The 12,672-nt window shown below is 47.1% G+C and overlaps 2 protein-coding genes across 5 annotated transcripts in view; both read left to right on the top strand.

Moving 5' to 3' along the window:
- The window catches only part of fgfr1a (fibroblast growth factor receptor 1a), a 31,198-nt gene extending 28,911 nt beyond the window's left edge, over positions 1-2,287 (top strand). For all 4 annotated transcript variants that reach the window (XM_079737993.1, XM_079737994.1, XM_079737995.1 and 1 more), the window contains exon 18: positions 195-2,287. In XM_079737993.1, the coding sequence (XP_079594119.1) occupies positions 195-398 (204 nt within the window). In that variant the 3' untranslated portion in view covers positions 399-2,287. The remainder of the gene's footprint in view (positions 1-194) is intronic.
- lgi3 (leucine-rich repeat LGI family, member 3) overlaps positions 523-12,672 on the top strand; it is a gene marked incomplete at both ends in the record, with an annotated part of 17,059 nt that continues 4,909 nt past the window's right edge. Inside the window, 1 exon segment of the mRNA XM_079754145.1 lies at positions 523-569. Coding sequence (XP_079610271.1) covers positions 523-569 — 47 coding nt within the window.

Raw genomic sequence — 12,672 nt, forward strand, 5'->3', positions numbered from 1 at the left:
TCATGAATGCTCCCCATCTCGGCACCCTTTAAAAAAGCGCGCTGAGATGTGAAGCATTCATTGGCTTATCCATGTTCGCGTTCCACTTTGTTGCTCTCCTTCAAACCGTCCGAGGGGAACGCAGAGCGAGGCTAAACCTCTGACCGTCTTATCCCCCTCCCCCCCCCCTCGCTTTCTTGCCGCCTTCCCTCCAGGAGTACCTGGAGCTGTCGGTGGGCGTGGACCAGTACTCCCCCAACTACCCGGACACGCGGAGCTCCACCTGCTACCCGGACACGCGCAGCTCCACCTGCTCCTCGGGCGAGGACTCTGTCTTCTCCCACGACGCGGGCGTCGAGGAGCCCTGCCTGCCCAAGTTCCCGCCACACCCCAACGGCGCCGCCGTCAAGAAGCGCTAATGCTAACGCGAGCATTAGCGCTAGCGTTAGCCTAGCGCTAACGCTAAGCGTGTGTCGGCATGGCGCTGACACATGCCACCTCCCCCCCCCCCAGCCCCCTTCCCCCCCACACTGCTACCCCCACATGAGTCCTTCCAGTCCTGCGACGGCCCCAGAAGAGGTGCGGGCTGGGTGGGGCGGTGGCAGGGGGGGGCGACCACGGACCGCGGACCGCCCAAGCCCCCCCGGGGGGGTCGATGCCGGAACTCTGGTGCTTCTTTGACTCGGATGCATGACTCCCACTTCCTGGCTCCCCCCACACAGACTGAGGTGGGCTGGCTACGATGTCAATTGGGGGGGGGGGGCACCTTGCTACTCGGTGGGCCAGCGCTGGAACATTTATTTTTGTACAGAGTGCTGCTCTGCCCCCCCCCCCCCCCCCCCACTGGTCAGGAGAACCATAGGACTGACGATGGTGAAGGTGGTGATGAGTTGTGTTGCAGCTTATTGTTTGGTGTTACATTGCTGGTGAACTGCAGAGACTGTACTATTGGCAAGGGGACGTGACTACCTTACACACAGAGGTCCAAGTATCATTCAAAAGTAACTTCTTGTAAATACAGGTAGAAAATTATAAATATGAATATATATTTACACTGTACTCTTATTTTTTAATATCATAATTGATTGCTTTTTTCTTTTTGTACAAGGATGCTTCAGTTCGATCCGTAAACAAAACGATGCCCTTAGGGAAATAATCTGAAAATAATGAAATAATTGTACCGTATTGTGGAAATGTTGGCCAGTTTTTGTTCTTCTGTCTTCTCTTCCTCCCGGCTTTTTTTTTTTTGCGCTACATCGCTGCGTCCGTGAGTACGTTGACCAGCAGTTGTTTTGTTTCCATGGACTTGTATTTTTAATTACCTCTACAACACAACATAGCTTTGTGTTTTAGGCTTGTGTCCTTCAAACAGTCGTTAAAGTGTGTGTGTGTGTGTGTGTGTGTGTGTGTGTGTGTGTGTGTGTGTGTGTGTGTGTGTGTGTGTGTGTGTGTGTGTGTGTGTGTGTGTGTGTGTGTGTGTTTGAGAGATGATATCCTGTATTTCTTGTCTTATTCCCAGAGCAGTGGTTGGCGACCCCGCTTGGTCTCCAGTGTATATACATGTGGTTGTTGGCCGGTCAAAGGAACGCCACGTCTTTGTTTTATCTTCAGTCAACAACGTGCACTTCCATGTGCATGCCTTCAATGTGATGGACTAAACTTCGTATTGTAAATGCTTTGACAGCAGTTACACCGTCTGCCTTTCCAACTTGATGGAGTTGCAAAAAACCTGTAAGTCACCATTTAAAAAAGGTTTACATTCAAATAAAATGCTATCGAAAATAAAAGAAATTAAAAACCAGCTGCTAAAGTTTCGGGTGATTTGAACTGAGCTTGAAGTATAGTTTACCTACTATACTAAAGTATAGTAGGTAAACATCCAGGCGGTCAGCTGACATGTGTTTACACGCTGAGGGCCGCCCTGCCACTCCAGTCGTGGAGCAATCTCACCGCAGGTTGCCGGGAACGATTAAATATGATAACGCGGCGCTGGTTTGACGTTGAGCGGCTGGCGGCGCGGGCGCCCGGGCTGGTCGTAAACATGTCGTTTATGGTGGTGTGAGTGGCCCCAGCGCCCGAGGCTTTCATCCCCCAGGCCTCCAGGCCTGCCACGGTCCGGCTGGCCCCATGCCATTGGCTGATGCATCACAGGAGAAGGCTGTAGCCATGCAACGGGCTACCACACAGAGATACAGGCGCCCCCCCCCCCCCCCTCCCAACGCTGTGTTTAATCACCAAGAGAAGGACAAAGGGTGGGGGGGCCATGCAGCTCTCGTCATGTCCAGGATGAGAGGCTTGCAGGAACCAAGAGAGCATTTCCAGTGTTGTTGATCGTTAAGCTTCTCCATCCAACAACGACCAACAAGTATAAAAATGTAAATTGACGAAAATAATAATAAATGTATTTCCCTAGCAGACTAGATCATTGCTTTGATTTTCCCTGGAAACCTGTTGAATGTGGTGATAAGTTGTTTTGTGTGCAGTGATGAAGAGGGCTATATATATATGTGTGTGTGTGTGTGTGTGTGTTGAAATACACAAATACACACCGGTTGAAGCAGCTTTGCCGTACGACCGGTTAATGGCGTGTCCATCCTGGGTGCCATTAGAAGAGGAAGCATTAGCCCTGGACAGATGGCACAGGTACAGACTTTGATAGAACAAAGGTCGCTGTCTAGAATAGATACAGCACTTTTATAAATGGAGAGCTGCACTTAATGGTAATGCTTAAAAAAAACAGGATGAGGCTCACTTTATTGTGTCTTTGTGTTGGTTAAAGACACACTGGGTGCGGTCTGGAAGTGGTAGCACCATGTGTGTTATGAGTTCATAACTGCTATGAAAAAATTAAAGCTATCTCGGTCTCCCCGCCTACTAAACTTTGAACTGTGAAGCTACTGATACAGTCTTTGTTTAATAAAGCCAATGGATCTATAGCTTTCAAAGACCTGCCCCCACTAAAACCAAGTTTTTCCTGAGGATAATCTGACATCACTGAACAGTGAACAGTTTCCTCCAGACTGTTCTGGAAATGAAGGCAGACTTCTCTGGGTTTTGCAGAAGGATGTTGTAGCTTCTCGGTGTTGTATACAAACCATGTAGGCTGAACGTGTTCCAAGTATATTTGTTGAACAGAGATCATTTTTAAGGATTCAAGCTTAAGTCCCGTTCCTTTAATTTTAAGGAAAGAGACTTAAATTCATTTAAATAAGCATAACAACGCACTGTTGGTGTGTACCCCTGTTTAATGTCTGATTTAGGGTGCTTTAGTAAAGGAAGCTTTTGGATCTAAGTTAAACTATGCATTTCCACTTAGTTTGATCCTCCTTGTTTAAATACTCTCTGGGGACGAATAATGCTACGATACGGTGTGATAAGATCAGTGATTTTAGCCTTTTAAAACAAATATGTTCACAAAATATTACCAAGATGAATAAACTTGTAAAAGGATCTGACATGAAGTGCGCTGTATGGAAGGTGTTTTTATGGTTCCTTTTGCAGATTAATGCATCAATCATTTCTTTCAGAGACCAGTGGGCTGGAGGTGTCGGCCCTGTGTTCTAATAAGGCTGTTTACTAGAACCGCGTTCCTCTGAACCAACGTCACCGAGTCGTGAGTGGTGCGCTGTTGGTGAAGGTCAAAGCATAGCTGGGATAAATTCAGAAGAAATATGTCATAATCCATGAGTCAATCTGATGTCCAGTAAAAGTCTACATTCTACTCGAGGAACACAGAATAAGCGTTTTGAGTCTCCTGCCAATGTTCATGTTTAGAATTCCTATTAAAATCCGAAAGCTTCTGAAAAGCAAACCCAAATGGAGTGTGCAATCTGGAGCTAGTTCAAAGCTTGAGCTTCAGTACTTCATCGAGATGGTGGATGAGCCAGACAGTTGTGATATCATTCTCCGAGCTCCCAATCGGAGAGACTGACAAGATGACCTTCAACCAGATGATGCCACACACGTGGAGGAGACAACATTAATCACAGGCCTGCCCGTCCTCATCAGAGAGTGGCTCCGCAGCCAGCCACACTGCTATTGATGAGGAAGGGTGTGTGTGTGTGTGTTTGTGTTGTGTGTCTGTGATGGGTTGTGTGCGTGTGTGTTGTGTTTGTGAATGTGTGTGTGTGTGTGTGTGCGTGCACGGGTGTGCATGCGTGTTGTTTGTTTGTGAGTGTTTTTGCGTTTATGGTTTTCTGGGAAGCGTCCAGAAAAGGCAGAAGAAGGTGACGTCAGTCTGTTTTAGTGTGTAGCCCCTGTCACCTCGTGGGGAACAAGTGGATATTTATGGAGGAGGAGGGGAGGGGGGGAAGCGGAGGAGAAGATTTAGGGGGCAAACTGTCACCATGAGATAAGGGGTATGAAATGAAAGACTGCAGCAGAGACCGCCATGTTGCGCCCCAGGGATGGGCAGCATTTTGAGGGCTACATGGGGGCCTTACCCCCCCATGGTTGGGTAAACCAGCCCCTGCATCCTAAATGAGCTGTTCTACAGCAGGGAGGGCGGTGCTCACTGAGAACCGAGATGATGTGCAGAAGACCTCTTAACATGAGGTTGATCAGTAAACCCATGCAGACTTTTACAGCCCATTGTTTGCTAACTGTAACCGTGGCGCTCCCAGCCGGCTCACCAGCGGCTAAGCCGGAGAGCTGCTGTTTTGTTTACACGTGCGGCCGCTGAGGTTAAGGGCGTAGTTGGGGCCGTAACAGCAAATTATTCTGCAATAGAACAAAACTATGTATTGCTTTGTAAAGATGCAAATATCTAGTGAGCAGCATTGCTGGCTAAACACCGGGTGGGAGGAGGGGTGGAGCAAGTGAGACGACGGCGGAGTCAGACGACGGCGGAGTCAGACGATAGTGAGCGCTCCACCTCAGGCCGCTGCCCTCTGCTTGTTGACGGGCCCGTGCTCCAAGCTCCGGCCCCCAGCCCGGTCCAGCGTGTGACAGGGCCCGTGGAACGTCGGCGGCTCCGGGGACCGGTGTGACAGAGGGGGTGAGCCCGGGCCACGGCCTGTCACTCACTGCAGCCCTCCCCAGTGTCCCTCCCTTCCTGCCCTCTTCCTGCCTCTCCCCACAGCGCTGCATCGCTTCACACTCAGGAATGCTGCTTTAGCTATTCTGTGGAGAACTGTCTGTCTGTCTGCCTGCCTGTCTGTCTGCCTGTGCCTAGTTCTCAACCATTAGTGGATATATACAAAAAAAGAAGTTTTCTATAGTCGACACGCAAGGGTGTGGTCAGTTAAATGAGTAGAGCAAGGGTGTCATTGTTTCGCCCACGGTGAGACAGGTGTGTGTGTATTAGAGTGTAAGGAGGGTGTGTGTGTGTGTGTGTGTCTGTGTGTATGTATGCGTGTTTGTGTGTGTGTATGTGTGTGTGTTTGCACTGTGTACGAGTTTGTGTGTGTGTGCATGTGTGTGTGTGCGTATGTGCTTTTGCGGGTGTCTGTGTGTGTGTGTGTGTGGGTGTGTGTACATGCATGTGTGTGTGTGTGTGTGTGTGTATGTTTGCGCTTTGTTAGTGTGTGTATGTGCGTGTGTATGCGTATGTGTGTATGTGCGTGTGTGTCTGTGTGTGCATCTGCTCGTCGGTGCGTTTGCGTCCCAAAAGCAGCGAGCCCGGGGGCAGGGCCCCGCCCCTTTCCCACCAGATCGACTTTCTTGGGCCGAGCGGAGAGACGGGGCTCCTCCAGGCAGGAGACACCTAATCCGGCCTGTCAGGGCCTTTATCAAACAGGATCAACGGGCGAGCCATGCCCGCCCCCCCCGCGGCAGGAGGATACCTGGACACACATTCCTTCAACACATCCCGCTCCCAGGGGACAGATCCTCTGTCTGTAATGGCAGCCCGCCCCCCAGAGGGGGGGGGGGGATGGGGGGTAACAGTGGGTGCGCGTGAGAGTGTGTGTGTGAGTGTGCGCGTGTTAGGGTGTGTGTGTGTGTTAGTGTGTGTGTGTGTGTGATTATGTGTTTGAGAGTGTGTTTATGTGTGTGTGGGCGTGTGTGAGAGTGCGTGTGTGTGTGGTTGCGTGTGTCGGGGGGGGTGTTTGTGTGTGCTTGTGTGTGTCTGTGTGTGTGTGTGTGTGTTGGTCTGTCTGTTTGTCTGTGTGGGTGAATATGAATATGTACATTATCATGCCTGAAAACCCAAATGGTGACATCATGGTGGCTCTGGGAGTCGGCCGTCCTCCTGGCTTTCCTCTGGTTCAGCTCCGTGCTGACCATCAGGGGAGACCTGGTCCTGAACCTCTGAGTCCTAAAGGTCTCATCTGCCCCACTGAGCCCACAGATAAATATCAGTGTGTTGTGGGTACTGGGCTGTGTTCGGTGTGTGTTGGGTACTGGGCTGTGTTCAGTGTGCGTTGGGTACATGGCTGTGTTTCCGTTGCCAGACACCAACAGACATCCTGTGTAATGCCGCTCTTGAGAACCAGCACAGGGGCTTCGGACGGCCTCTGGTGATAAACATGGGCTGTCGTGGGAGGACAACCAACACCTTCTGTTGCCATCGACAACGCTGGGATGAAACAATAAGTCTTCCCAAAACAATAATAAATAAGAGCAGACCATACCTGGCGGCAGCCAAACAGCAGAGCCTTAGCTTTCTAAGACTGAGTAACCCCCCAGCACCTTTCTCTGAGTGTCCCCACTTAAGGCCCTGTGCCGTCAGTGACAACGAGATAAGGGAGGGCATGAATCAACGCCGGCTCTCTAATCATATCACAGGCCTCCGAGCCATATGTCTTTGTACTCTCTTTAATTGAATTGAGCCCGGTGGGATGAGATTGCCTGACATACCTTCCCAATGTCTGAGCCGCCCCCCTCCCCACGCCAGGAGAGGAAGCCAAGGCAACAGACAGGATCCACGCTGTCCTCTCGGGAACGGAGAGCACAATGATTATCCAGCTAGCTCTAGCTAGGCTCACACATACTACCTCAATGTTTGGAGGCTGGTTCACTCGAGGCGAGGTTGACCACCACCTCATCACGTAGCTGGCTAGAGACCTCCCCTCTAGGGACACCAAATGAGGAATGATGACGGGCATTAGTGGCCTGGTGACGACGTTACAGGAGCCTGTTACAGGTGGAATCATCTATGAGGACAGATGAGTGCAGCGGGTCACAGTGCGGGGACAAACACATGCTTTATTGAGTTTCCCTGTCACATGATGCTTGGCGGTGGCCCTGCATGTAAAGTGGCTCTTGACTCATGCTCAGGCGGGCGATCGTGCCTCGTTCTCTGTGACGTCACGAGGAACCACAGGTGATCCATCAACGGGCGGCGGCTGGCGGGAACAATCCATCTCACGCTGTCCTTGTCTGTCCTTGTTTGTGTTTACACTTTTCTAACTAATGATCATATTGAACAGAACGGCTGGAGATTTAGCGTACGAATGCCTACAACAACATACTATATTCACGCTGTCACTGTAGGTCTTAAGGCATGACTACTGAGTCAGCTGGAGGCTTTCTGGAAGAAGAACTCCCATGAAATACGACATGGTTTTTCCAAGCCCTAAAATCGTGCTTCTCCCAAAGTGGCCCAGAGTCCCAGCAGGTATGTGGAGAAACAAAAGCCCAACGGCCAACAGATGTTAGGGGCGGAGACAGAGGGTCTTTCTGGGCTTCCGGCCCCTCATGAGGATGGGATGTGGGCTCGGGGGCCACAGCCATCATGGTGGTGGACGCTGGGCGACCGTCCTCGTCCTTGACGTAGTTCCGCCACTAATCCAAACACTGAGACCCAGCAGGGCACATCGAGAGAAGAACCTGGAGCTGGTCCAAACGCAGACTTGAAGGCTCTGCTTTAGAGCAGCATGGCCAGACAGAACAGGATACGGTGGGGGGTTGTCTGCTGCTAAGGTCTGAGAAAAGGCCTGTTTTAGTTTGATGACTCATTTGTGCCACCTCAACATGGCAGTTGCTGAATGCTACCTCTGCTAAGTCCTACCTCCTAAGTTCTGAGGAAGAGTGTTTTTCCCAAACTTGATTTTCACTCGACTACGGCAATCTGGAAATAAAATAATCTGGTTCTAGGAACACAGCTGGTATTATGGTTATTTTTTGAATGGACATGTACTACTAAAGGGAACATGGTGAATCTTTTGAAACCCACAAAGATTTCCATACAAACAAAAAGAATATGTTTACCTCATCTTGTTTGTGACCACAGAAGATTACAAAGACAGAATCTTTCTTTGCTTGATATCCCAAATCATTTTGGTTTATGAATAAATCCGGACATTAAAGTCAACCCAAACCTATATCCCAGGGATTTTTATAAAATGATGGCCACAAGAATAATTTGTTTATAATAATAATAATAATAATAATAATAATAATAATAGAATCATCCATTTTAAGGTAAAGATTAAAGGTTAATATATTTTTGGCTACCATGTCCTTATTAAAGAGTTGGCAGCCTATGATTTCCAGCTGCTGCTACATGCTCTGCCTCTCTCTGTGCAATTAAACTGGTTCCCACCGGAGGTGAGCAGGGTGGAGCGCTTTCAGGAGTAAGCTGAAGCATTTATGGAGAAAAACAACAACCAACAAGCACCTCTTTAAGTACACTGAACTTCCTGGGAAACATAGTCAGGCCCTAATGAATCAAAGTAAAAAGAAAAACATGCACATGCAAGTAGCCCAATTCTAGACGTCCATCATAACTAGACCTGTCGCAGCATGTACGTTTTCAGAAGAAAATGGGTGTGGGAGCTAACTTGACGTGTGCCCAATATTCCATGACATGCTAATGCTAGCTAGCAAGCGAGCATTCTGACATTCAAATGGTAGCAGTGCTAATGAGCGAGCACGCTGACATGCTAATGCTAGCAAGGCTCATAAGCGAGCACCCTAACATGCTAATGCTACCATGGCTAATATGCAAGCACGCTGATATGCTAATGCTAGCATGGCTAATAAGTGAGCATGCTGACATGCTAATGCTAGCAGGGATAATGAGCGAGCAAGCTGATTTTCAAGTCCCTGGGCCGCTTTAAAGCCGACTTGATCGAACAATAGGGCTGATCGTTTGTTTGGTTGTGAGTTATGGCGCCCCCTGTCACAGAAGAGGGACTTACGTGCGGTTTCTACACATGTAGCACCTTCAAAACCCTGAGTTGTTCGCCTTTAGGGTGGTTGAAGTCAGTGTTTTTCCTAGCCTGGTCCTACCAGTATCTCGTACTTCATTTCATTTGCAGAGAATGTCTGGACCTACTCAATTGACAAACGTTAACTCACTTGAAGGCGGGTGTCTGTTGAAGTTCAAAACTATTGGATCTGCCCAGTGCCACTCAGGATCTGCCATAACCAATCGCTAACATTTGGCCGGGAATAACGTTGCGCGCAGGGCAGGCTGTAAACAAACCAAACACCGTGCTTGAAGATGTCCGTCAACGAGAGCTGACTCTAACGTCATTGTTCTTAGCCACTCTCTCTGTTCGCTGATTGGACGCAGGGCGCCGCCCCTCCCTGAAATATTCACTTGAATATATCTGCCGACTACGAAAAGTCAAATCTCCTAAATTTATGCCTCCTTTCCTTAACCTTGGTTGAAAACGTCATTGGGTCAAGGAGACAAAGACGGATTACCGCATGGGCAAAGTGGGCACATGTCCAGGGCCCTGGCCAATGGGGGGGCCCTTGATCAACGGTCAATTTCACAGTTAAAATGACGAGAACAAGTTGACGATGCGGAATTCTTTATATTTTAAACTAGCGAAATTCATCAAAGGAAGTCATTAGGTGGTTTTAAATTCATGATATTAACCTGACAGATTCCATGTTCTGCCGTTAAAATGAGCGGCTGGGACTATGCATGCCTGCAGCCCGGGGTTAGATAATCTCTCTCTTTCTCTCTCTCTCTCTCTCTCTCTCTCTCTCTCTCTCTCTCTCTCTCTCTCTCTCTCTCTCTCTCTCTCTCTCTCTCTCTCTCTCTCTCTCTCTCTCTCTCTCTCTCTCTCTCTCTCTCTCTCTCTCTCTCTCTCTGGCTTCGCGCTGCATAATGTGTGTAATTGTGGATTGCATGAGTTATAATATGCAACCAAATTCGGTGTGCTAGTGCGTGTATTTGCGTGTTGGTAGGAGTCCATGGGTGGTTTGTGTCCAGGGCCCGTGGTCATGTTAATCCGTCCCTGCAAGGAGAGATGAAAAGGTGCTTCCTTTCGAACATAGGAAAACACAGTGCTGTTTAAAATGAATTAGACTCCACTTTTCCTAACCAACGTCATTGCTCGACTGGGAGTATTGCTGAACTCTAGCGTCTCTACGGTGGAACTAAAGCTTTCCGAAGATGGTCTAGAACACGCGTTCTTTTGATCCATGCGTCTTGTCGTATTGATTTCAATCAGGTTGTCGGCAACAGTGAGAATCACTTAGGTCTTACTTGGCCAACGAAAATATTTTTGGCCAATTAACATGTGAAAAAAAAGAGGCTCAATTTATGTTGATGTTGAAATTAACTGCCCCCAATAGTCTTTCTTAAATGGGAAGTCGGCTTTTTTTTTCTTACGGTGTATATTGTGTACTTAATAACCAACAATAAATGATTTTATTTCGATTTAAATAATGTTTCTGGAATTGATATCCATTATTATCAATTGGATTTTCTTATCTTCTATTCTTCTGCTTTACTGCGTCTCTCATGTGTCTTCGCGTAGAGTCGGTAAACTTTGTCGGTGGCATGTTGCTTTAAAGGAGACATATTATGGTGTTTTCCCAACAAGTAAACGTAGTATTTGAGTTCTAGAAAACATGTTTTTGAAACTGTTTGCTGGAAATTGCTTTTGGGAAAAACAATCTCGCCTACCGCTATTCCCCTCTGTTTCAGTCCCTTCAGAATGCACTGTTTCTGGTGTCTGTAGCTTTAATGCAAATGAGCTGCTGCCCATTGACCAATAAGCTGTCAGACTGAACCACAGCATGGAGGAGAAGGGATTGTTGCCGTTTGCGGACTCCTGGAGCTCTATATCTATACCATATAATATAATATAATATAATATAATAATAATATTATGTATTATTATGTATTTATATAATATTATATCTAATATTACGGCCAAAAGCTATGTGCGCCTCGGATGATATTATGAATCATAAAGACTGCGTCTGACGTCTCTGGCACTTCCACAACAAGTAAAGACTCGTAGTGGGGGATATCTTGGCCATGGTACCAACTTGTGATGGGCACACCACATTTTAGGCATCAGGAGTTCTCTGAAGTGGATTTGGGATTGGTTGAATAATGGAAGCTCCTTTGCATAATTGTAACTCGGCCATTTATTACTTAATCCAAACCAAATGAGTATCGTAAAGTCGGGCAGTATTAAGTAGTAGGCTACGTCATGTACCAAATCGTAAAGGTACAGTAAAATCTTCCCTGACGGACCTTATGGTTCCTTGAGGCAAAATACACTGCGGGACAAACCTCTCCATATGACCATTTATTTAATGGATAAACTCCCAGGTGTTCAGGTTTGGAGTCGTTGATTTTAGCATTCTTGCCCCATTCACTTTCCATATTAAATAATAATATTATAAATATTTATAATAATAAAAAGTCTGAAATGGTTGCTCTCTAAAAGTAGCGGAGCACTGCATTGATATGCCCGAATATGCCCGATCGTAAATACCTCCAAAACTAAGTTTCGGAGGTCCTCATAGTGAGAAAAATAATAACTGCACACAAGACAACAATAGTGTGGCTTGTTTTGTAACCACACTAATTTATTAAAAAGTTTAAATTACAACTACCTAGTTAGACGGCAATGAGCTGAAATGAACACATTCAATTTCAATAATGTATATTTCAGCAGCTTAATTTGAAAGTGCTAATGCACACTTGTTACTATTAACATGGGGCAATAATAATATAAAATTGGCTTTAGTTTTAATAATTTTACCACATTTCTTTAAAAAAACGGTTTCTTTTTTACATCCTACAGGCCTAATGGTCTGATGATAATTTCAGACAGCGAACTGCTTTAAAGGTAGCGGCTTTCTGCTCGGGACAACAGCGTTGTTGTCCCCGCGAACTCGCAGTGCCTGGCACCGGAGCTCCGTCCTGCCAGCTGCCATTCAACTCGTCTCTGACTTTCATCGCTCCTCGCTGAAAGTCATGTTTTAGGCCACAGCACCTCCTGGTGTCGAGTACCGGGAGTGAGAACCACTGAACAGTTGCATCAAACGGGTGATGCTTATTAATTGTTCAACTACATCTTGTTAATGTCCCTGTATACTCTTTTCGCAGAGGGGTCATTGTAGGCAAACGCTTATTATTGGATTGCCCTTTTTAAGTACCAGGGCCCGGTTAGTAGACTACTGAATCTGTCAGATAGATTCAGTCAGAATCAGAAGTCCCACAAGTAATGATATGAGCGACACCTGTGTTTGTCCTACGGCATGAAACGGTCTTTGTTCTACAGTAAAAACTGGTGAATGTTGGCCCAATGACTTAACACATTGTAAGGGCACGTTATTACTCTTTATCTATCTGCAATTTATTTATCTTTGAAGAATTCGTTTTTTTTTCTTATGATCATTGAATACTTATTATCCAACAGCCATTTTGATAGCGAATCAGTTACGCACACATTTACACTCACACACACACACACACACACACACGCAAACACGCACACATACACACACACACACACACACACACACACACACACACACACACACACACAC

Source organism: Pollachius pollachius (genome assembly GCF_949987615.1).
Source record: "Pollachius pollachius genome assembly, chromosome: 1".
NCBI lineage: Eukaryota > Metazoa > Chordata > Actinopteri > Gadiformes > Gadidae > Pollachius > Pollachius pollachius.